The 26,328-nt window shown below is 48.7% G+C and overlaps 1 protein-coding gene across 3 annotated transcripts in view; it reads right to left on the bottom strand.

The window, feature by feature from the left end:
• Pcif1 (Phosphorylated CTD-interacting factor 1) overlaps nucleotides 1-26,328 on the bottom strand; it is a 145,330-nt gene that overhangs the window by 69,019 nt on the left and 49,983 nt on the right. For all 3 annotated transcript variants that reach the window (XM_084590331.1, XM_084590333.1, XM_084590332.1), the window contains exon 7: nucleotides 22,790-22,889. In XM_084590331.1, coding sequence (XP_084446457.1) covers nucleotides 22,790-22,889 — 100 coding nt within the window. The remainder of the gene's footprint in view (nucleotides 1-22,789; nucleotides 22,890-26,328) is intronic.

Raw genomic sequence — 26,328 nt, 5'->3', positions numbered from 1 at the left:
ATGAAGTCTTCAAGAATTTGGAAGGAACTGCAGTTGACAGCTTGTTGGATGTGGTAAGTGAGGTATGGCAAGGAGGAGAGATTCCACTCGGCTGGAAACACTCGGTGGCGGTCCCAATACCAAAGGCTGGGAAACCTCCCACAAGCCTAGAATCTTTGCGACCTATCTCGCTAACACCCACAATTTGCAAGATCTATGAAAAGATGATAGCAACCCGCCTGTCATGGTGGTTGGAAAGTAATCAAAAATACCATGCTCGACAAATTGGGTTCCGAACAAACCTTGGCACAGAAAATGGAATGGCTATGCTAACTGAAGAAGTAATACACGTGTCGCCTTATAGCCACCTTGTGCGCACTGTAGTGGCTACCGACGTGGCGAAGGCGTACAACAACAAGTTAAATTCCAAGATTCTTAGCAACATGGAATGTATGGGCATTCGCTTGCAGGTCATAAAAGCAATACATAATCTGCTTAAGGACAGGACATTTCTATTCGGATAAACAGAAAACAAATTGGCAATTACACCTCAAACAGAGGCATGCCACAAGGGTTTGTGTTAGCACCTTTGCTATTTAATATCGCACTGATACCATTGGCGTGAAAATTAGCTGAAATACCAGAAGTGCGGTTCATGATATACGCAGATGATGTCACGATTTGGTCTGCTCATAAACAACTTGAGAGACAGAATCAGTATTTGCAAGAGGCTTTAAATACCATAGATGAGTACGTCCAAGATGCAGGTCTGGAATTGTCACCTCAAAAGTCCAGTTACATTCATGTTGCAAACAGGAATGGAAGAAAACAATTGGCAACGCAAAAAGTCACCCTAAAGATTGGAAATCGGGCATTGCAAGGGGTGGATGAGTTGAGAGTTCTTGGCCTAGAAATTAACAAATCCGGCAAAGGAACACAATGGCTTCATAAGGTGAAAAAAGTAGCTGCAACTTCCTTAAACTTGATAAAATGCATTTCATCTCGGAGAGGAGGAGCTCGAGCGGACATGGAAAGATGTGTTACATTGGTGTTACAGCCGAGGATACTATACCAGGCCCAATTCCAAAAACTCACCAGGCGGCAGTGGGCGGAATTGGAAACAATAAATAGAAACGCAATGCGCACAATCACGGCCTTACCAAAACTTACCCCTATCCTTATTCTCCAAGAATTTGCACAGCTGAATACGCTGACTGACAGTGCAAACACCACCAATGGCTGACCACCCTCTGTGGGGATTCATGACTATTACGACGAAGCCAAGTAGTCTTGTTTGTCGTAATAGACAAGACTACTCGGCTTCGTCGTAAAGAAAAGCTGGCATCTCGACCTCTGGTTGGTGTACTTCCAGGTACCTGCATTGCATATACGGACGCATCAATTATAGAAAATGGCGGTAGAACAGCAACTACTAGCCCAACACACAGTGAACTAAAGGTACATTGTGATGAAACGCTATGCAATCCGCGATGCTATGGAGGCCATAAATAAAATAGATTCCATAACAGAAGCCCACATCTATACAGATTCCTTCGCCGCCATAAAACAACTGAAGAAAGTGACGAAGACACTTTGTGTAACCCAGGAAATCCACGAACTCAATAAAAAAAAACAAAGATACGCATCCACATACATTGGACACAAGACGATGCTGAGAACGCTGAGCAGAGAAGAGTTGACCATCTCACATATGAAGTTCCAAACACTATTGCACCCCCCACCAGGCTACCTTTTGATGCCTGCTCCGCTCCCCTGCATACTTTCCCCCTCCCTCGTAACTTAACGAGATTGGAGGAGGTTTTTCTTAGAAGGATAAGAGCTGGGGCGGCCCTTACCCCGTCGGTAACATGCTGATGGGAATCTCAAGAAGGCATCGGACCCACCACATGCCCGAAGTGTTCCACACCAACAGCAGAAGTGGATGTTCGCCACCTGCTGCGGACTTGTGCAGGGCACGGGCATCAAGGATATTGCGGGAAGTGGGACTAACCGCAACAAGGGAAGAGGACTTCTCCAAATGGCTCACCGACAACAATAAGAGCGGGAGCCTTCTCCGGTTCCTTACGGAAAATAATTTACATAAGTGTTTATAATATGCCTTATGGCAAGCTTGCGTAATAATCTTTTCACCACTGGTAAAGCCTTTTTGCAAAACTATGTTTGGTCCCAGCGCACGAAAGCACACGCTGCCGCCATCGCCGCCTCAGTCCTATCATCGAAAAACCCAATGCGATTCGACTGCACTTCATTGCCCGCTCAGACCAAAAGTCACCCAGCTGCCGCTGTCTCCGTCTCGCCTCTTCCGCAGCTGCACCTACCGTAAGTGGCGAAAAGTCAACCCTCGTCTTATATATCGGTCATTGGCGGAAAGACTACGGAGGTCTTGCAACAATGGGCGGCTGAAGTCAACAGCCTCCATCACATCTCCATCACCATCACCATCAGCAGCAGCGCGGCGTGGCATCGCCATTTTGCGTTTCCGTTGTCTGGAGCTAGCCACCATAGTCTAGAGTTATTCTGCTAAAAGCCAGCTTTTGACTTTTTTGCTTCAAATTGAGCAGAAGCCGATTACAATTCACCGTCACTTTCAAGAAAAAGGCGATTGAGTATGCGGAGCTTCACGGTAACCTGGCGGCAAAGCGTGAATTTGGAGTAGTATCCGAAAAGAGCGTTCGGTACTGGCGGAGTCAGAAGCTGCGTATTGCTACTTGCAGCATCCAGAAGAAAACATCATTTCGTGGGTGGACTGCACCGTATCCAGAACTAGAAGCCAAGGTTGCGGATTTAGTCCGGGAGCTGCGTGCTAGGTTGCTGCCTGTGACTGCCGAATGCATCCGCGTGAAAGCGGTAGAGATTGCGTGTGCCTCGGGACTCACAAGGACGCAGTTCAAGGGCTCGCCATCCTGGATGTGGCGCTTCAGGAAGGGCTTTTCACTACGGCGCCATACTTCTGTATGTCAGAAACTGCCCGAAGAATTTGAACACAAACTCATCGAGTTTCAGTGCTATGTGATCGCGCTCCGGTACCAACGCGAGTACATGATGGGACAGATCGGGTTCGATATGCCCTCAAGCCGAACTGTTTCCGAGAAAGGGGCGAAGCAGATCAATCTTCTAACTACGGGAAACGAGCACTCGCGATTCACTGTGATGCTCGCGTGCATAGCGATGGGAAGAAGCTGCCCCCTTTCATCATTTTTAAGAAAAAAAAAATTGCCGAAGGAGGAGTTCCCATGCGATATCATCGTCCGGGTCAATGAAAAGGGCTTTATGAACAAAGCGTTAATGCCGGGGTGGGTCCGGCTCGTCTGGAAGCGGCGACCTGGTGCTCTTTTTGAGCGAGCGAACATGCTCGTTCTCGACTTGTTTCGAGGCCACCTCACAGCCGACATAAAACGGGCCCTGTGCGATGGCAAGACTGATCTTGTGGTCATGCCTGGTGGGCTGACGTCTGTGCTGCAGCCACTAGACTTTGTGCTAAACAAGCCTTTTAAAGATAGAGTGCCCGAGCTCTATAATGAATGGATGCTGGGCGACAACTCGACCACCCCGACCACCCCCACTGGCCGCCGGCAACGTCCACCGCTTGCGACTGTCTGTGGTTGGGTGTTGTTGGCATGGAAATCTCTGCCCGAAGAGATGGTGGTAAAGGCATTTAGAAAATGCAGCATCAGCAACGCGCTGGACGGCACAGAGGATGATGCTCTGTGGGACGTGGGCAGTGACAAGCACTCGTCATCCGACTCGAGTTTGGACGACTCTGATGACTCTGAGTAGACCAACGCTTGCGCACTTCGGGTCTTTTCTGTGTACCGTACACCTGACCAATTTTTCAACAGTATCGCGCGACCATCGACCTGCGTGCTTGTCAGTGCCTTATTAACGGTGCTGAGTGGCGAAACAAACGAGGTACGCGCATGTGTACACTTGCGCTTACTCTCGCTTCTTTCGCTGCTTTGTGCCATGATGATAAGGTGCTGACAAATGCGCGGGTCAATGGTTGCGGGATACTGTTGAAAAATTGGCCGGGTGTACATACAAGCAGCATTTAAGTGAAAATAAATACTGTCACCACTGTGCACCCGTTGAGTCGCATTTGTTTCAAGGTAAGGGTGTCTTTCAGTACTTTTGCCATTGAAAAAGATTTTTTCATTTTCAGAATTGGTCAGTTAGAGGGTTGACCTATATTCCGGTCCTACCTATAGTCTGGTTTTTACGGTAATCTAGCGTATTTCTGGTGCTTGTCTGGCAAACGACTTGTGAGTGCTTCAACGTAACTATACTGCATTTAGTATTTAAAGTGTGAGCCCTAAACTCTCGTAAGCAATGCGCCGATTCACAAATTACGACTGCACCGCCAGCGTGTTTGTTAACATAGCTTTTGTATATAACTGGATGTATGCTGCCTGTTCACACAGCATAAAATACCAAAAATATTCCCTTCTTTTCACACTACAATCGAACCCGGATATATCGAACCTGGATATTTCGAATTTTGGTTATATTCAACTCGCAGAATATCCCCTTGAAAATCCCATGTAAAAGTATAGGAAAGCTGCGTCGTATAACAAACCCAATTTCACCGGTCGTTCTATATATCGAACTCCGCACCACGCATTGGATGGTGTGCCTCTCCCCCAAAGACGATTGCATCACCTCGGCCGTTTGCCGCATGACGTTTTCAAGCCATGCGTGGAGGGAATGAGAAGACACAGCTCTGCGATGGCTGGTCTAGGACAGCGCCGCGCCCTTCCTCCAAAGGCGCGCGCATCTGCGGTTGTCGTTACCCTCGCGCCAGCACGTGACGTCTGCAAGTCATGTGTGTGAAGGAACGAGAGGGAACCAATGCAGCCGTGGTGTTCGGGAGAGGGGAAAAACGCGATAGAGCAGAGCGCAAGGGTGTGCCCACTCTTCTGCTGAGCTTTATCTCTCCCCTTGCTCTCTCTTTCCCGGTCTCGTTCGCAGCAGCACGCACTACGCATGCGCGGACAAGCCAGCTCGGCCCATGGCAGACGCTTCTCCAGTGTGTGTTGTGAACGCTCTGCGCGTGGCGGCTGGCGTGCGATGAGCGTCTCGTGTCGTCGTGCTGAACGCGCGTAAGCTACAACGGCCGCAAACGCTAAAAAAACGGCAGATCATTTTTTTTTTGCATGAATCGTTTATTCTTGCCGTCGGGCTGAAAGTGCCACTTCTTAATCTCCGCGGCTGCGGAGATTAAGAAGCGGCAATGTTTCTTTTCTTTTGCGAGAGTTGTTCTTGTCAGGCTGAACGTGTGGCGCAGCATAAGCTATGGCGGCTGCGTATGTTAAGAAGCGGCAGTGTTTTTTTTTTTTTTTTGCGAGAGTCGTTCATTCTTGCAGCTCAAATAAACGAGAGCACGCGGTCGGCTGCGGTCATGCCACTGGCTTTTAGCATTGTTCGCACCAAATGGCATTTGCAGCCATCACTCTTGCCAAAGATTTTGTAGCAGTGGACTACACCCGCCCCACCCCACCCCAAGCGCGGCACGATAAATCCAACCAGGCCTGCGCAATCAAGCCATCACGCGGGCACTCTGCCAAGTTCGCTCCCTGCCCCCGCAGGATCTATGATAAATGTAGTTAAAAGATAAACACGTCGTGGCGTTATCGCTGTGCAGCATCTTGGCGCGCTGCCGATAAATGAGCCGTGAATGCGACGGTCAAAACGGAGGAACGCGCCACCGAACGATTTTTTATTTTTTTTTTTCAAATTCTCGGAGGCAAAAATGGTGAGTGGGTTCATTATGCGAGTGGGTAGACTACGCGACAAATACCGTATCACTTTTCACGATCGCAAGTGGCGTCTCAAGCCGATTTCTGTATACCAAATTATCGATATATCGAACTATTTCGCGATCCCCTTCGAGTTCGATATATCCGGGTTCAACTGTAGTTGCACCTTTATTTGTTTGCAAACTACAACAGCTTTGCAAGAAGCGCCGAGGATGCTACGTGCCCTCGAGCAACGGTGCTGACAGCTGCTGGCTGCCCTCTGCACTGCCTGCCAGACAGGGTCGCACCAATGCTTCCTGTTCAATGCGCATGCACTGTATGATGTAAGCAGTCGTTGATATGGGGTCACTATTGGCAGAACTACACTCGATGGCCACATGAAACCACTAAAGCTTGTGAACACGTGCTTCGTAATCGCCAAAATTGCAGACCTGAACCCCACGGATTCACGCTAGGCCTGCTTGTCACGGAATGGGCTGGCAGCTCCGTGCTGACCGACATGCCTGGCCAAGGTATGAGTATTGAAGTGTGAATATATGAAGTGTAGCTGCTTGTTGTCTTCTTTCTAACACAGTTAACCTACCGACAAGTGCAGCTGTTCAGGCTGTTAACTCATTGGGCGTCAAGTTCTCACTCGGCCTCCAACCTGACCCAAAACAGATCATGCGACCGTCTGCTGATCGGTTCCATCGGCGTCACGGGGCCAAAAACTTCACACTACAACGATAGATAACTGTTGGTGGTGGCGTCGCTGGTGTAATGCGACAAATCACTGAGTCGATAAGCTAAGGAACCTAACCGCACAGCCCACCGACTGACCGTGTCTTAAATATGCTGAAGAAAACATACCTTGCTCTTAATCGTTCTTGACCAGTAACATGTTCAACAAGCACTCCTGCATGAGGGACGACCACTATGTCAATCGTCCATGAAAGAAAAAGAGACTACATTGCAGCCTGCACTGCAGACCATTCTCCACTATGTGACGCCACACGTGCACTTCAAAACAGCGGTCGCTCTCGGTGAGAGGAGTTTCCCAATTCCGATTTGTATTGCGTCTTCTGTAATACTCACCACGCACTAGGCACTGAAACTTTGTGAGTAGAATCAGAGACGTGTACAGTAAAACCCCGTTGTTGCGTTCCTCACTGCTGCGTTTTCCCGGCTGTTGTATCGCTTTCATCCAGTCCCGGCATTGCTCCCGTAGGATTCAATGTATACGGATCCTCATTGTTACGTTGTAGCTGTGAAAACGTTCCCGCATGATACGTCGCAACTGGTCACCGCGAACCCGCCTGAGGCAACGTGCGCTGACCACCATTTTGACTTTTGAAGAGTCTTGGCTAGGCTTGGCTATGAAACTAACTTCAAGAAGCCGCACGCGAGTTGAAGAGGCCGCCACTAGATGGCCATCTGCCTCGTGAACGTCGGCTAGGTGGCATGCACTGCCACCGCCCGATTCAAAGGGTTCAGCTTCATCCATCCATCCATCCATCCGTCGAACCAGTCCACAACAAAGCCGGTCGTGATCTGACGTTCTTCGATGGTGTCGCGCAAGCGGAAGGCGCTTTCCCTCCAGGAAAAGCTGGACGCACTCAACGCTGTCGACAGGCAGCCAGTGCGGAAAGAATTGATATTGCCAAAGACCTTGGTCTGTCACCATGGTCTTGACGCTTGACGCTATGCATGCCGCTTCAGCATGGGCTGCAGTGGCCGCATCAACTGCACAGCACTGCTTCGCGCAGTGTGGCTTTCGCACAGATGGCGAAGAGGAATTTCCTGGCACAGACGCCGGGGAGTCGGAAGCAGCCTCTTGCGATCAAGAGCTCACTGAGGCGATGGATGCGCTGGGTGCCACAGGATTCACATACGACGCCTACGTCGCAGTGGATGCTCGGAGTGCAGTGGATCAGAGTGCCAGAGTATTGGTGATATTGTTGCGAGCTCGGTCGAGAGTGAAGCCGCAGATTGTGATGACGAGCTCGAGCCACATGATTCCGAGGATTTGTCAGATCCGAGCTTTGGAGAAGCGGTCGCGGCTCTGGACCTCCTCCGTAGGTATGTTGCACCTCAAAGCGACGTGGACAGCAATGCGGCTTTCCAGGCTATTGAGAAGCACCTGGTGTTTTCTAGCGAGCGAAACAAACGGCAGTCCACGATTCTTGATTTTTTTAAGTCCTAACGTCACTTTGCGTAAATAAATTGTTTGAAGTGAAAGCTGCACCGTTCTCGTTCCTTTTCGGAGCCTTCCTCACTGTTGCATTTTCCCGGCTGTTACATTTTTTTTCTCGGACCGGTGAAAAACGTATGAACGGGGTTCTACTGTATATTATTTGCAGAAGTATAGAACTGCAATATATTGAATGGCTCTGTCATTGCATTGAATATGTTTACTGGCTCTGTCATTGCACCTTTAAGTGCAGTTTTGTAATTTTAGCATCCTTTACTACAAAAGGCGTTTGCTGCTATCACGTGTTCCAATGACTTTGCAGCAGTGGACAACAGCCCCCATTTGTGGCATGGTGATAAAGTGAACATACTGAAAACCAGGCTTGCACAACCGTAACCCCAATCCCATCAAGGCCGCTGGAACTCCGCCAAGTTTGCCCCCCAACCCCACAATTAGAGCTCACTTCAAAAGATACACACTGTGATATTATGCAGTGAAAGCTCGTTAAAGGAGTATAGACACCAATTTTTGAAGCGTCGGAAGGAATACGATTGCTTTCCTGGTTATACAGAGATGCTCCTCAAGCAATTCCAACCTTGCACGTTGACGTAAAGATATTTTAATTTGATTTTAAAACCAAGTCAGGCAAGTACTCCGTTTTTCAAAACCCATCGGCAGCGACATCTCTGTGACGAAAACGTGTACATAGGTAAACAACATGATGTCATCAAACAACTGTGACGTGGAGTCGGCAAAGCAAATAGCAGTGACGACATATGGCCGGACTCGAACAGCGCGCGGCGCCGCCGCCGGTACCGGCTGTGCCCTGAGAAAGTAATATACTTCTTCTCGCTTTACTCGATGGCTTCTTCGTTGGTGCATGTTACAATTACCTCACCGGTGTACATATGAAGATTGCCTGCTATACTCGGGCCCCAACAGCATGCTTGCACTGTTGCCTGCATCGAGAGGCAATGATGCCTCTCGATGGCGCGCCGGGAACGAACTGTGCCGCTCCCCGCCTACCCTAGACGTCGCTAACCCTAGCTGGTTTCACATCGAAGCGCCAGCGAACGGCGCATCAGAACGGGCTAACGCTGTAATAAAAGTCGAACTTTAGCGCCGCTTTACTGGCAAGTCCATCTCGTAAAATATTTTCTTGCTTTTGCACGACGCCTTCAGCAGCGGAGCTAGCAGACGCCAGGTGCGTCGCACCGGACAGCAGCTGTAGGAAAAAAAAAGTTCGCTTGTACAGTCGAACCCGGTTATATCGAACCCGGATATATCGAATTTTGGTTATATCGAACTCACGAAATATCCCCTTGAAAATCCCATGTAAAAGTATAGGAAAGCCGCGTCATATATCGAACTCAATTTCACCGGTCGTTCGATATATCGAACTCCGCACCACGCACTGGAAAGTGTGCCTTCCCCAAAGACGATCGCATCACCCTTGGCCGTTTGCCGCGTGACGTTTTCAAGCCACGCGCGGAAGGAATGAGAGGGAACAGTTCGGCGACGGCTGGTCTGGGCAGCGTCGCGCCCATTCCCCAAAGGCGCGCGCATCTGCAGTTGTTGTTTCCCGCGCGCCAACACATGACGTTTGCAAGCCATGTGTGTGGGTGTGCCCATTCTTTTGCTGAGCTATCTCTCTCCTTCTCTCCTTCAGCACGCGCAATAATGCATGCGCCAAGCCAGCTCAGCCCGTTTTCAGACCGACGTCGGACGCTTTCTCCAGCGTGTGTTGCGAACCATCTGCGTGCGGCGGCCGGCGCGGCGGCGGCGGACGTGGCTATGGCGCCTGCGGATGTTAAAAAAGCTCTCTCCGTTTTGTTTTTTTTTTTTTTGTTGTTTTTTTTGCGATAGTCATCTTTTTTGATCGTTGGGCTGTACGCGTGGCATAGCGTAAGATATGGCGGCTGCGGACGTTAAGAAGCGGCAGGTTTTTTTTTTTTTTTTTTTGCGGGGATTTTATTTTATTTACTTTTTTTTTATCGTTTATCCTTGTATGTATGAACCAGTGAAAGCACGCGTTCAGCTGCGATCATGACACCCGCCCCAAGCGCGGCGTGATAAATCGAACCAGGCTTGTGCAATCAAGCCATATCACGGGCACGCTCCCAAGTTCGCTCCCCGCCACCGCAGGAGCTATAGAAAGATAAATGCACCCTGACGTTATCGCTGCGCAGCATCTTGGCATGCTGCCAATGAGCTGTGGATGAGACAACCGAAACGGACTGACGCGCGCCATCGACATGCAAGCGAAAATGCTCGCGATTTCTGCCGCCGCGGCGACACAGAAACCTTGTTTTGAGCTGCTGCGGTGGCTCGAGCGGCGAGAGGGACGCAGTTCCAACAAGTTTAAAAATTTTCGCTCTGTCGCTGCCGCTCGTCGCTTGCATGTGAGCGAGCTAGCTTTAACGCATTTTTTATTTTTTTTTTCGAATTCTCGGGTGCAAAAGTGGAGGGTGGGTGCATTATGCGAGTGGGTTGATTACTCGACAAATATGATATCGTGTTTTCGCATCGTAAGTGCCGTCACAAGCCGATTTCTGTATATCGAATTATGATATATCGAACTATTTCGCGATCCCCTTCGAATTCGATATATCCGGGTTCGACTGTATCACTGTAATTACTTCTACCAGGACCTCAGTATTGGCCGAACAATCCTCGCAATTTAATCATGACTGATAGTCCTTTGTACAAATAGTTAGGCAAGCGAATGAACAGCGATCCGCGATAGCTAGATCACCGATAGCGAATGCTATGAGGCCGCTATGACTTGAGAGCTGATCGCGGCGGCCACGCCTTTAGTATGGCCTCCGAGATCACCCCCGCACAAAGGTAATCTCGGAGGCCATGCTTTTACGCACCCAGATTGCCTTGACCGTGCCAGATGGCACCACATGCTTGAACGGCGGAACGCAGGCTCGCCGCATTGGGACCAATCAGCGCGTGAGCACAGGAGCCATCGGGAGAGCTTACAGGTTATGGTGGCTGATCCCGTCATTGCTAAAACATTTATTTAGAATGCCAGCTTGGCTCACAACGCTGGCCAACCGGACTGATAAAGCAGTATCTTCATGCTAATCAGTTTCTTTGTTCAACATTCCTACCAGTTGACATTTCCTGCGCCGGTGCGCGTCAACCCACCAAGCTTTCGTGGCTGCTACTGATTCCTGCTTCATCGCTTGAGTCACAGGCGAGCGGGTCGGGATCAAAGTGCCCGGCAATGTCAGTAACGTCCGCGCTATCGGGCGAAACAACGTCGCAGTACTAATTATGCTACGCTGAAGCGCTGCTCGATGACGATATTTTCTTGCACATGCAACCACAAGCAGACAGAAAACGCGACCCAACTGCGTCATCAGATTTTGTGTTTACGCGACCACCAACCTTGCCAGTTGGGGGTGCTCGTGTGGCGTTCTCGTAACTTTGACGTCATCGCGCGCTCGTGCTCGGAGAGATCGAAATCGAAACTGGCCCTGATAAATGCACCGATAATAAATTAATTGAGCTGTGCTGGGACTTTTTGGGTCGCAGTCCCCCTGTTTTGGACCACTGTAGATCGATTAAAGCGAAAATACAGCAACAGAAAATGTACGTGTCTATACTCCTTTAATTCAAACCTCGATAATTCGAATTTTCGGAATACTCAAACTACGCCACTTGGTCCGGCCAAACTTCATAAAGATCTGTGTACAAAAAAGGCCGTTAATTTGAACGCGAGTCAGTTCCGCAACGGATAATTCGAACTACGCGCCGACGTGTCCGAGCGGATTGGCGCACAGCACGTGGTAAAGAAAAAAGAAGAAAAAAAAAACACTTAGCGAAATAACGCCGTAGTTAGGGGGCTACGTACGTCGAAAACGGGGACAGAAGATGAAACCAGGTAAAAAAAATGGAAGAGTGGGTAAACCCTAAATGGCGCCATGACCGGCGCAGCGGCACCGAAGGGTAGGGGTTGGCGGCCGCTGCAGCCTGCTCTTTTGCGCACAACCTCCGAAATTCGCAACTACAGTAAAAGCTCGTTAATTCAAACTCGAAGGGGCCGAGAAAATTGTTCAAATTAAGCGGAGTTCGAATTAACAGTCGGGCACTGGAATGAGCGCCATCGTGGCCCACCGTGCTGGCCGAGCCCACATTTGACTCATTACCATGAGTAAAGAGGGCTAGCGCTACTGCACGTTTACGGAGGGCGATTCCGATAATTTTTGCAATCGAGCCGCAACGGCGAATGAACGGGACTAATCGGTCAGTCATGCGCCGCAAACAAGAACCGGAATGCATTCGTGTGAGCAGCGAGCTTCAAAAAATGTTTATTTACACGGAAAAATAATCAGTAATGTGCGTTTGCTTGCGTTTCTTGTGCCGCGACTCCACAAGCATAGACTGCAGCTTGCCCAAGAGTTCCAGAGCAGGATCCGAATTCTCATCGGCGGAAAAGTATCGTGCAGCGAGATCGAGCGCCGACGCTAATTCACATGCACTAGGGGGTGGCACCGGATCGTCGCCTTCGTCGGACTCTTCATCGCTTTCAGCCGTGTTCGCCACCCGTGAGTCCTGTGGAGGACATACAGCCGCGATTATATCCTCATCACTCAAGGGCCCAGACGTCTCCACACCGTTGTCAATGTCAACGTAGGCTTCAAAGGCCTCCGACAAAGCCGCGTAGCCACGGTCGAGCACGACGGAGTCATCAGACGAAGCCTCCGCTACCTCCGCGCTGCATGCTTCTGGAGCGTCACCAAAGCCACACTTGCGGAAACAATTTTTGATAGTTTCCGGCTTGACCGTATTCCACGATGATGCCAGCATGTGGACAGCTCCAAGCGAATCGATGTCGTACGACTTGCCACTGTCCAAACAAAGAAGAAGTACAGTCGAGCCCGCTTATAATGAACCTGAGCGTCACGCGGCGTCCGTTCGTTATATCCCGAAGTTCGTAGTAACTGGACCACAAACTAAAAAAGAGAAAAAAAAAAAGTTGGCGGTCAAAACACGAAATTAATTTCTTAGCAAAAACGTCTGTGATGCTCGTCTGTTTCTGCAGTGCAGATGAGATGAGGGCGGTGTCCAGTTTATTTAAAGCACTAGCGTGCTCTTCGCCGAGTCCCTTGGCATAGACAAGTTGTCTGAGGCCCTCTATATAGCCCATTGCTACAGATGTGCTTACGGGTGCTGACTCAGACGTTTCATCTTCATCTGATTCTTCCGCGTCGCTCTCGGCCCGCACTTCAGAAACGATGCCCTCGTCCGTACACAGTTCCGCAATATCCGCGTCTTCATCCGCAGAAATAAAATCCTGCCAACCAATGCCAGGGCCTCTCATGTCAGAGTCGACGACGCGCTGCCACAAATCGCCGCCGGAATCATCATCATCGGAGGCATCAGGCCCGACGTCCGGTACTGCGTCGACGAAGCCGGCCTTGCGGAAACAGTTTCGCACGCAAGCGGTCGTCACCTCCGCCCAGGCCGCCTTCACCATCTCAAGGGCTGAATACAATGAAACTCGGAGCGGCAAGTTAGCGGCCGGACAGTCAACGGCGATGAGCAAGCGCTACACAATGCGGCGCCTATACGATGCCTTAAAGGAGCGTATTATGCCCAAATCAAGAGGCTGCACTTTAGAAGTGGTATTGGGCGGCAGGAAAAGTACAGTCACTGCCGTCAGAGACGTTTGCACGTGGTGCGCTGAGCAATTGTCGAGCAACAGCAGCACGCGCCTGCTTTGCCTCTGCATGTCGCGGTCAAACTCGCCCAGCCACTCTGCGAATAAATCCCGTGTCATCCAGGACTTAGTATTGTGCCTGTAGCGCACGGGTACATGGTTCCGAAAGCAACGTGGCTTCTTGGATTTTCCGATTACAAACGGCATGCGCCGGTCGCTGCCATTCATATTAGTGCACAGAATAACTGTAACACGCACTTTACTGTGTTTACCGCCAGCGCATGACTCCCCTTTCATGGAGTGCGTCTTGTCTGGAAGCATCTGATAAAATTATGCAGTTTCATCTGCGTTATACACATCCTGCTCCGCGTAGCTTGCAATAATGGCTTGGTTTGTTGCAAGCCAATTGGCAACGTCCTGGTCACTTACCGAACACGCCTCACCGACAATCGATTTAAAAACAATCCCATGCCGCACTTTGAACCGATGTAGCCAGCCATTGCCTGAGCAGAAGTCGGGAAAATCTAGTAGAAATGCGAAGTCTTTGGCTTTGCCCAGCATCATTGCTCCACTTATCGGAATGTTGCGAGCCCGTGCGTCGACGAACCACTTCAGCTGTGCATCCTCTACGTCCGCATAGGTGGCCTTCCGCAGGCGCTTTCTGTCCGCTGTGTTGGCGTCGGAGCTGGCTATCTTTTCCTTATTCTTCAGAATTGTCGAGATGGTTGATTTCGACTCGTTGTACTTCTTCACCAGCTCGCAATTTTTAGCACCTTGAGACAGTTCCGTCACAATTGCTCGCTTCGTTGCCATGTCCAGCACTTTTCGTTTCGTGACCGCTGGAGGCAGGCAATTCCCGTCCGCCATCCCGAATTATACGACTCAGGCCCGACAGACGAAGCGCTCACACCACACACACGAAAATGACAACAAAGCGCCGCAACTGACGGAGCACGTGCGCACGTGCGACAATCACGCGAGGCAAGCGAGGAAGTGCCTAAGGAATGGAACAGAACGGAACGGACACACAGCGGGGCATGGTATGCAGCGGGGAGACCAATGAGAGGCATCCCTGAGCGTCAGTGCTGCCACCTGTTGGCTCCTACCGTAGTTGCTTTCAACCGCCCATGGCCTCCGAGATTACCTCCGCAAATCTCGGAGGCCACGAACCGTCACCGCCGTACTGAGTGCAGCGGCGCGCGCCGCTGCGCATTCAGTCCGCCCGTGCAAACAGTACAACCGCTAGCGTATGGAGAGGCTTGCCTCCTGGCGCCCCGCGCCCCTGGCACGGCCGCTCAATGGAACAGCCAAGAAACGAAACGACGAAACTTCGAAGACTATGCCGGCGGCCGGAGCCGTGGAGACAGGCGAAGACGAGGGAATGGCAAGAGGAGAGGGGAGCGGAGTTGCGAGGAGGGGCGGCAGCATGGCCTTGGAGGCCACACCACGCGCCGACACTCGTAGGCAGCGTGCGTCGGCGAGCAAAGGGTAGCTCGCTTGTGAGGAGGATTGCGAAAACAGACCAAAAGGGATGGGAGCCCATCGTTATCTCGTATCGGGGCGCCAGGTTTACGCCGTCCGTTCGCTGAAACCGATCGGCAGCGCTCATGGATGTTCGTTATACGTGCGATCTTGTGCCATTGAAGTACAGTCGAACCCGGTTATATCGAACCCGGATATATCGAATTTTGGTTATATCGAACTCACGAAATATCCCCTTGAAAATCCCATGTAAAAGTATAGGAAAGCCGCGTCATATATCGAACTCAATTTCATCGGTCGTTCGATATATCGAACTCCGCACCACGCACTGGAAAGTGTGCCGTGTGCCTTTCCCAAAGACGATTGCATCACCCTCGGCCGTTTGCCGCGTGACGTTTTCAAGCCGCGCGCGGAAGTAATGAGAGGGGACAGTTCGGCTAGGGCAGCGCCGCGCCCATTCCCTAAAGGCGCGCGCATTTGCGGTTATCTTTCCCCGGCTGCCAGTACGTGATGTTTGCAAGCCGACGCGATAGAGCGAAGCGCAAGGGTGTGCCCATTCTTTTGCCGAGCTATCTCTCTCCTTTCTCGTTCCCGGCCTTCGTTCGCAGTAGCACGCGCTACGCATGCGCCAAGCCAGCTCAGCCCGTTTTCAGACAGAACGTCGGACGCTTTCCCCAGCGTGTGTTGCGAACCCTCTGCGCGCAGCGGCTGACGTGGCTATGGCGCCTGCGGAAGTTAACAAGCGGCAGTTCTATCTTTTTTCATTTTTATCCTTGTGCTGTATGCGGCGCGGCGTAGCGTAAGATATGGCGTTACGAAGCAGCTTTTTTTCTTTTTCTTTTCTTTCTTTGCGGTAGTCGTTTATTCTTGCATGTATGAATTAACGAAAGCACGCGGTCAGCTGCGATCATGACACCTGCTTTTAGCAGTTTTCGCTTCAAACAGCATTTGCAGCTACTCTATCACGTTTTCCAATATTTTGTGGCGGTGGACCCCAAGCACGGCGTGATAAATCGAACCAGGCTTGTGCAATCAAGCCATCATGGGCAGTCTGCCAAGTTCGCTTCCCGCTGATAAACACACTGCAACGTTATCGCTGCGCAGCATCTTGGCACGCTGCCAAGAAATGAGCTGTGGATGAGACGACCAAAATGGAATGCGACATGCAAGCGAAAACGCTGGCGATTTCTGTCGCCGGCCGCGACACAGAAACCTTGTTTTGAGCTGCGGTGGTGGCTGCTCGAAGGCCAGAGAGGCAGAGGGACGCAGTTCCAACAAGTTGGAAATTTTTTGCTCTGTCGCTGAGATCGCTTGCATGTGAGCGAGCTGGCCTTAACGCTTTTTTCTTTTTTTCTTTTTTTTTTCCAAATTCTCGAGTGCAAAAGTGAAGGGTGGGTTCATTATGCGAGTGAGTTGATTACGCCACAAATGCGGTATCGTTTTTTCGCATCGTAAGTGCTGTCCCAAGCCGATTTCTGTATATCGAATTATCGATATATCGAACTATTTCGCGATCCCCTTCGAGTTCGATATATCCGGGTTCGACTGTATATAGGCAAATTTATCATAATGCAAATAATTCTTGTCAGCATTTTTGAGGCCATTCACTAATTCAAATTTTTTTTCCTGGTCCCATGAAGTCTGAATTAACAAGCTTCTACTATACAGAATCCTTCATATAGACTGGATTTTTTGGAAGGGTACACACTTGTACGCAATTCTAGTTTAATTTTATTTTCGAATGCTATGTGCATTTCGATGAAAACAAGATGACTAGTGTTTGCCATCTTTAGTTTTTCATCTTCCTTTTTTCTCCCCTGATCAGATATTCGATGTGATATTCGAAGGCATTTTTACCCCATATAGGCAACCCAAGCTGGAGTTTGCTCTGTGACGCCAGCGCTCGATTCCTGAGGGAGCAGAGAGAAGCAGCAAAACCTACGCGCAGCGCATCGCCGTCTGTGGAGCCTGCGTGGCCGCACGTGCACATGGAGCAGGCGAAGGAGAATAAGGAGGAGGAGGAACACTCTCGTAGAGATGTGCGCAAAGCTGACGCTCTTTGCCAGTGGGGTTTCTCATTTTTGCTTTTTTTCAGTTCGCCGGCAGACAAAGAGGCTGGTTGGAAACGTGTCTTTTATCGGTGCTTTCAAAAAAAGCAAAAAATTATGAATAACTGATAAGACTGCCATCATTGAGCACCGCTTCAGGTCCTGAAAAACGATCACCGCAAACATTGTTTTCAAAGAGCGCTTGTTGACAGGCTCCGAGACAAAAAGAACCTGAACGCGGATTCGCTACTCGAAGGCGAGAGGCAAGAGACAGGTATTTTGAAGGACCCGAGGGGGGCACCTTTTGTGTTTTGAAGGTGTGGGAGAGTAAGGAATAATGGAAGCCTCAATATGGAGAATCATTAATACATGTGTACACAGCGACAAGTGCTTCAGGTGCTGGCTGGGGAGCTTCCCTTCCCTTTGTGACTGCTCATTTGAAAAAAAAAACAAAATGAAAGGTGGGGAGGGGGGCATTCAACTTTTTGGGGAAACGTTTAAGGGGGTCGAGAGTCTTAAAACTAACTTTTTTAGTTATGGCTAGAATCTCACGCAACTTTGCACACAGATTTGGTTTTCTCTCCTGATTTCAAAAATGTAAATATAATTGAGCTGGTGGTCTTAGATCAAAAGTTATCTAACAAAGTCCAGAGCATAATTAGTGAATTTCTTAAGCTTTAATGAACTTTCTCATTGCATTTCATTGCTTTTAATTACATAGATTGATAGCCAAAGTCTTCCCATATCCGATGACATCCTTCGTTTTTCTCAAAAAGGCACGTCATTCTCACATATTATGGTGAGAGTAAAAGGCTGCATTATTTGACACGAACTCATTAAGCTAATCTCAAATTGACATTTATCCATTGCCTAAATTAAAATACAGTACAACCTCGATAATTCGAACTCGGTTAATTCGAAATCCCGGATAATTCGAAGGTTTTCTGCGGTCCCGTATTTTCCAATGTAAATTTGGCCGGATAATTCGAACAGGCGGCCTGCGCCAGCCTGGTGAATTCGAAAATTTGGACTGCTATGCAGCAATGCCTGATCCATGTTTCGCCGCAAACCCGGCGAAACGACGGCCCTACGGAGCCGCAAGGCAAAGCCACATAGTAATGGTGATGATTTATAGGGGAAGCGCCCCAGCCGGAGCACTCTCTGCACAAAAATCGGTCCACAGTGCGCCTCGCGCACCGCCGAAACACGTGCCTGCAGAAGAGAAGACGTGCTTCACTGCAACACGGCGGGCATACCGGTTTTTATCACGTGACCTCGCCCCCACTCCATCCCTTGGTGTGCTTCGCCCACTCTTCCCCCGTGCCTCCGACGCTGCAAGTACGCCACCATCACCGCCGCGCCGGTCTCGCCTGCGCCATTTCTTTGTGTTGTGCGCTGTGGTTAGGGGTCGGCTACTGTGCCTTTTTTTTGGGCGGGACTGTGCAGAAGTGCTAGCTTTGTGACCGTAGCAGTGCAGAAATGCCAAAGTACAAGACTTTAACGCTGCAGCAGAAGTTCTGCTTGATCCAGAAAGCAGGCAAGAGCGCTTGTTCGAAGACCGAGTTGGCCAAAAGGCATGGCGTGCCCCTCTCGACGTTGTCCACAATATTGAGCAACAAGTCAAAAATACTAGAGGCTTACGGCAAGACCTATTCTTCGAAGCGGTCACGAGTGCGGGCTCCCACGTATCAAGATGTGGAAGCTGCTCTGCTTCGCTGGCTGCAGAAAGCAAACGCTGCCCACCTTCCCGTCAACGGAACGATACTGCGGGAGAAGGCCAACGACCTAGCTCTACAACTTGGGCACGAGGAATTTAAGTGCAGCAATGGATGGTTTTGCCGTTTTAAAGAACGCAATAATTTAACCTTTCTCACCATCTGTGGTGAGAGCGGCAGCACTAACGAGAGCGTTGTCGAGGATTGGAGAAACCACACATTGGCGCCGCTGCTTAGCGAGTACGGTGCAGACGACGTTTACAACCTTGACGAGGCTGCACTTTTTTATAAGATGCTGCCAACAAAAACATTCGCAGTGAAGAACACCGCCATCAAGGGTAGGAAACAGGCTAAGGACAGGATTACTGTGCTGTTCGGCGCAAACATGTGCGGTAAGCTGACTTGGTGAGTGAGATCACTGCTGGTACAAACATGCGCGATGACAGCGACGATAGCGACGATGACACCGACGAGCCTCCCCGAGCACCTGCTCTTGGTGAAGTTATCGGATCGCTGAACGTTATCCGCAGTTTTGTTGAGTGCCGCGGTGGAAGTTCAGAGATGTTTCGTCTATTTGACCAACTCGAGAGCATGACCTTAGGAGCCGCAAACTACCGGACGCGGCAAACCAGCATCTCTGATTACTTTCAGTAGTAATTCAAAATATGCCGAATAAAGGTAACACGTTCCTGCAACAAATTTTTTTGCCTAAGTCTTATTTCTTGGTGTGTTCGGTTAATTCGAAAACCCGCTTAATTCGAAGATTTCTCGCGGTCCCGATGACTTCGAATTAACGAGGTTGTACTGTATTAAAAATGTCATCGGGTACTTCATTTCTCTCTGAAGAAAATGGTACCAAAGTTATTTGTGTGAACTAAAAAGAAGTTATCAAAACCCTGCGTAAGACTGTAGAGATCGACCAAAAATATGAAACTGAGAAAACGGCATTTGAAGTTTGACCACATATTATAACTTGAACAATCAGTAGCCTTACTGTGATATTTCTCACCAAAAATGTCATGCTCTTCCCATTTCCAAAACTGTCTTTGGATTTTGAATATGTCAACTAAAACTGAAGCTATCACCATTACCCATGGCCAAGGTAGTGTATGCCATTAGGAAATCAGCAAAATTTTTTGACATGCAATGTTATTTTAATGGCAATTTGAAAAAATCTCGATAGAGTGATGTAAGTGTTGGATCATCCCCTGATCTTTTCAATATGACTGCAGTGATGCTAAATTTGTCATTATCACTTGGGGACAATGTAGAGAAAAAGCACAGTAAGGCTGAGTGCAGTGTCCAGAAACAGCACTGAGAAAAACGTATTTGCAGTTTGAGACCTTTAACTTTTGCTACACTGCAGCTATGGTAATATAAATGGAATCGTTGTGAGGCTTTGCTCTTTATGAGAAAGGCTATATACTAAACATATAACAGTACCCTCCCCAAATACTGGTAAAAACTTGCCACAAAGTCTAAATATACCGCCACTAGAACCAGCGTGAGAAGCTTCATTTACCACTTCATATGCCTGTGGCAGTGTCCTTCAATGCAAACAAGTACTCAAAGTAACGATAAAACGGTCTTGCAATATTAATACACTTGCACAAAGTTTAAGGCTAAAGCACAGTGGCATACTGGAATGACCTAATAAATTGGCTAATGTTCCAGAATGAAACTTTGCTGTAAAGCGCATGCAGGGCCGTACGCGGTGTCCCTTGCTGGAGCTAAAGCTTGAACTTTCACACCCCTTGAGCACAGCAACGCGATTACTAAGACAATCTGCCCCCCCCCCCCCCCCCCCCCCCCCCCGGAAAAAAAAACAAAAAACACGAAACCGTCCGCAGAAGAGGAACGCGGGCAACGGCGCGATGTCAAGCTCGCCTGTCGTCTGAAGCAACGCGATAAAAAAGCAACGAAGTTGTAGCGTCGGTGGGGACCATGAGTATCAGCTGAACAGTTAAATATATCGATGCTATCTTTGATGCTTCTGAACCGCTCGCAAACGATTATATGCCGCCGGACGTGCTGCAGCTAGGTCGAGAACACACCGCGCGACCCTGGCAGCCGCGCCGCCGCACTCGTTCTTCAACGCGCACTCGCTAGGCGCTTCTGTTTTCAATACACTCCTGATATCTACGTCTACCGATCTACGTCTAAAGACCAGCACCAGCTGCGGGAACGACTGATAACGATCGCGAAAGCGCATCATAAACGTGCGAAGCAGAAGCCGCGACGAAGAACGTTAAAAACAAACAAACAAAAAAAAGGCAAGTCAGTTGCGCTGGCCAATGTGAAGCGCGAGACGAGGGGCTCGCTTCGCGAGCACGCGCTCCAGCCAATCAGCGGATCGGAAACAGCTTTCGGAAAACCCACGACGGTGGTCGTTCTGTTTGAGCAACGTCATTTGGAGATGCCGCAAAATGCGCACAAAGAAACAAGCTTCAAAACAAGTCCAAGATGGCGGTGGCCAACCGGCTGCTTCACCCGCGGCACGCGCGGGAAGTTCGAACAATTTTTATCCCTTTTTGGCCATTTCGAGGCTCCCGTGGCGTTTTAAAAGTCGATTTTACCGTATTTTCCGACCGAATTCAGTATTGATATTTTGAAGGCTAGTGCTCAAAGGTACAAACATTCCGAAAATGCGTTTTTCTCAAAATCAATTTTTCGCCCATTTTTGACCAGTTTAAGACCCGCGTCCCCACTTAAGGCAACCCCCCAGCAAGGTCAACGAAAGTAAATGTTGCCGCTCATAATGACCCATTCGCTTCAGCACGATGACAACTACACAGGATGCTACCGGCGCGTCTTGGATGTGTTCCCTACAAAGGCACAAAGCATCGTTGGTTAATGCCGACAGCGGCCAGGGAGAATTCGCTGCTGCGGCGCTGCCATTCGGACTCAATAACCTATCTACCTTTAACGATGAGGTGTGTCTTAGCGACCTAGGCCACGAACGAGAAGCCAAGGCATACAATTTTTACGACAGTTTTCTCTCTCCACGAGAAGAACAGAAAGGAAATGCCTAATGACTTTTCATGCAGATGGTGACATCTCTCCATGGAAACCTTTTTCTTAGTTCTACAGCTACACTGTGCAATCCCCAGTTCAGTTTTGAGCTTCCAAGCAGTTTTGAGCTCCCGAAGCAGGATCGCGTATGAGGATAGAACGATTGACATATCTGTTGTTTTGAGGCCGACTCGGTTCAACGATAGCCACTGTGGCACCATCAGGGACAAACAATGGTGCGAGATACTTTATTAAAACGGGCCGACAACCACCTCATTATCGTTTACCCCACAAGTACGAAAAAGCATGCTGTAATTTAAACATTACAATTTTTTTACCCTCTTTCTGGCAGGAGGAGGAGAGCAACAACCGTGCGCGCACGTAAACGCGCTCAAATGTAGTGCAGAGCAGACGACAACATGCATTTTAACGCAGCGCGGAGCAGAAGACATGGCCGCGCTGTGCAGAGGTTTTGCCAAGGTCTCCACAGAGAGCGCTAGTGCACCGAGGGGCGCAGCGCCCCCTGGCCCAGGTTGCCTCCCCTATTCATATTTGAAAATTTCGATATTTGCAGGCCTCTAGCATTACGTGATAAAGGCACTCCTTCCTCCTCCTCCTCCTCCTCTAATAATAAGATTGCACAAAGTTGACAAATGTTAAGAATGTAGTATCTATTACAAAGAGAGCTAAATTCTTTCATCAAATTTTTATTGATTAAGTTTTGGATAAGTAAGATTAGGAATATTTTAAAGTAACAACTGTTACCGCATGAAGAGAATTCCCTGTAATATGTATGCATAAGTGGCGTTCTCTCAGTCTTGGACAAAGATATGCAACATTCATTTCCTACATAGAATACAAGATGATATCAAATGTGTACTAAGGAGAACCTTTCATATAAGTAAGAGTGAAGGAATTCAAAAGGTTATGCTTACAAGATGGTCATCATAAGTGGCATTGAGAGTTTTTCGCAACCAATGAAATGCATCTTCAACATTCCATTTGACAATCTTGCGGCTTTCTGGACTTGCATTTCTGCCAAAGATGAAAAAAACAAACAAAACATTTAGAAACTGGCACTTGGCTACAGCAGTGAACAACAAAAACTTGAGTAGAGACACTTATGACTGCTTTGGTGCGAGAATTTAAAAGCCCTAGTTTTTGTGCGCAATGTACTTGCAAAAATCAGGCATTCTCACTGCAATTGCTTTGTTAGTAGCGAGCGCTACGCTCTTCACACGTCTGGTTGTGTTCTTGTGGCTTGGTGTTTCTCTACGCAGTCACTGTGCCTCTTTTCATTGTCAATCACACTCACACAGTCATATGCAGACAACTGACATGGCAGTGGGATTGTGCAAACCCACAGACAACATGCTATATCCAACGAACAATGCCATGTGGTGCGTCAAATATGTGAAATCAGTTTGCCCTTCTCCCTCTTTCCTTCCCCTCCCTCCCAGATATCAACGAGACCTGTCACCAGCATCACTCCTCCGCTGGGCTCTCATTCCCTCATGCTGTTCCAACCGTCTGCTTGAAGGTGCCAGCTTTTTCGGATACCGTCAAATGTCCCCGCCAACAGACAGATTTTCGCATAATGAGGTTTAAGGCTTTTGCCTTATAAAGCTTGTGCATCAGTCCTGTCAAAAAAAAAAAAACAGACCCCCATCGCAACCCAAGTGGGAAATCTAATCCAACGGGGAGAGCAGGTAAGGGCAAAAGTCCCATCAGAAAATGCAGTGCAGGGGCACAGTGACGTTCGTCAGGCCAGTAATTCCAGCCGATCTCTAGGTTCTTTGCACCGTGCCGATGTCAGTTCAAAAAGAATTACAAGAATGGCGCACGAAAACGAGAGTTATTTGGTTTATAAAATTCTAAATACAAGAAAAAAAGAACAGCGCATCTGAGCAGATGTGAGAGGGAGCCCCTCCCATTTCGCTCGCCCAGCGCCCAACTTGGACGGAACCTATGAGAAACACAGCTTTCTGCTGATATGTTGAAAGCTATCCGCCATGGTTGCCTGTCCAACTGAACCTGTAGCCACACTTTTTGGTAGCTTCATTACCATGGTAACAGAAACCACGTGTGCTACATGACTGCTGAGGTGTCGGGTCTCGCATTTCAGCCCTTGTTTACACTGAAGATTTCGCCATTGTGGCGGAACTCGCCGAAACGCCTTTTTGGCGTTGTTTTGGCGTTCCTCCGGCATTTATCGCTGGTGCTGCCGTGGATCACTCGAGCGCTACCTGTGTGAAAGTTCGAGAACGAGAATGCGAAGGTGGAGACGGAGGAGTGGCGTACAGGAGCTAAGGTGAAGCCTAAAACGAACATGTCCAGGGCCAGCAAGGAGGTCATCTGCCGGAAACAACTATATGACAACTCCCTGGGCAGTGGGCTGCTGGCGGAGGCACACTGTGGAGTGCTGCGGACTCGGCTGTGGTGAGCCACACAACTTGCGCCATCTGTGGAGCGTCGGCAGAAACGATCAGCCACGTGATTTTCGACTGTCCAGCGATTTTACTAACCTCCGAGATCCGAATGTTGTCAGCTGCCTTGGGATTTGAGGAGCCCGCGGGAGTGAAGCTATCTTTACAAGCACCTTCAAGAACATACGCGGAACTAAAACACCTTTTATTTATTTTCTGCACAGTAAATTGAAGAACACTCGATTGTAAAATCTAATGTGCGTGCTCGACCACCAATCAGTGGAGCAGCGCCCGAGAGGCCCAAGCGAAAAGGAAACGTAATATTCGTTAACGAACTTCGCCGCCGTGTGTCACTCGCATCGGTGCCAAAACACTGATTATAAACCCGGATTAAAATATTTTGCACTACGATTTCGCCGTTATGATTGGGCTTTGGGGCATCGGGAAGGTGTAGAGAACCTAGAGGTCAGCTGGAATTTAGAGGTCTGGCGAATGCCACGGAGTCCCTTCAACTGATGGTAGCGCAAGTAGCATAAGTTCACCATTACATATTGAATGCCATGCTGACATGAAAACCAGCTTTCAAAAAATGAAATGCACAAGCAACTAAAGAAAACAGGGGCACATTTAAAGAATAAATAGCAAAGTAGCTAAGAAGACCAAGAGCTTAGAAAAAGTGAGAATAAAAGCAATTTCAAATAGGGTATCTTCCAGGCAAGCAGCCCAACCTCTTGCTTCTACACCACAGTGCCAGTTTTCATTTTTATTTTTGGTATTGTAAAATATCTCTGTGGCACTTGACACTGCTGGTAAAAGATACTGTGGTTTGCTTTATTAACAGCTGTGTAACAACACTCCTTATGCATTTTGTAGGCTAGAGCCCTTCCACATCATGCACAAGTCCAACAGACATTCAGAACATTGGCAGCAGTATTATAAAAATGGAAGTTTTGTAACAATAGGCTTAACTACACCTCATTAGTGTGAAAGCACTTCTATATTTTGCACATAGAATTAAACCACTGCCAATTTTTTTTTTTTTTTAAAGAAATCTATCTACAATAAAAAATAATCATTTAATATTCAGACCATGCAAATGAGAAAACCTTCCCCCCTTCCCCTTCTGTGACTACACAGACATCAAGCGCAGGACATATCCAAGCATCGCAATACAGCAGAATCCAAATTACACGATTTTGCCAGGGAACAGCACGAAACTGTTATGTAATCTTTTATTTTCAGCAGAAGTATCCAGGGAACCACTGAAACCAGGTGTCATATAAACTAAAGCCTAGTATAAGAACATATACACACAAAAAATGAACAATATTTTTACCCCTGTGGTATAGAAGACATTCTGAGTGAACCGGCGCCAAAACTGTGCTGCCAGGCAGAATCTCTCAGTCCCACCACTGCGTGTTCAGTAGGGCCGTATGCATACAGTTCAAGAATGAATCCACTGGACAATGCTCCAAACCTTTGAAGACGTTGCGAGACGAGCTTCACGATCAGCATGCCCACGAAGTGTTGCCCTGCACCCACTTCGCCGCCTTAAACGGCTGTCACTTTGGTATTTAGACCGCAGACCTCTGCCCAAGGCATTCTTGTAATAGCATACAAAAAATGCAATCTTGATGTTAATGCGGGACTTGAGTGTTCCTGGAGCAATATGTGGCCCACTGGGCAACAGTACGCCACCTACTTGGTGTCACCATGCCTATTATTCCCTGCCCTGTAGCCGCAGTAAAAAATGCTTACTTGCCGTCACTAATCCCATAAGCTCTAATATTGCTACCAACAGCACATCAACTTCATGCTGAAATGAATATATGCCATTTCCACAATTCTTTCACCAGTAAGTGAGCAGAAACGTGGGTGAGGCGAGAGCCGTTTCGCATCAACGGCCGTGGGTCGCACATGCAGTCTCGGCCATTGTAGGCAGTCATGCACCACTTTGCCTTGTTACGCAATCACATCACCTTTATTTCTTATCCAGAATGCCTCAAGGTGACAAAGTTCGCCAATAACTAACCTCTTCCATTTTAAAA

Source organism: Amblyomma maculatum, chromosome 1 (assembly GCF_055883805.1).
Source record: "Amblyomma maculatum isolate TAMU_Amacu chromosome 1, ASM5588380v1, whole genome shotgun sequence".
In the NCBI taxonomy this organism is placed as follows: Eukaryota; Metazoa; Arthropoda; class Arachnida; order Ixodida; family Ixodidae; genus Amblyomma; species Amblyomma maculatum.
Note: the sequence above shows the minus strand (reverse complement) of the source record. Positions and strands in the feature narration are given on the sequence as shown.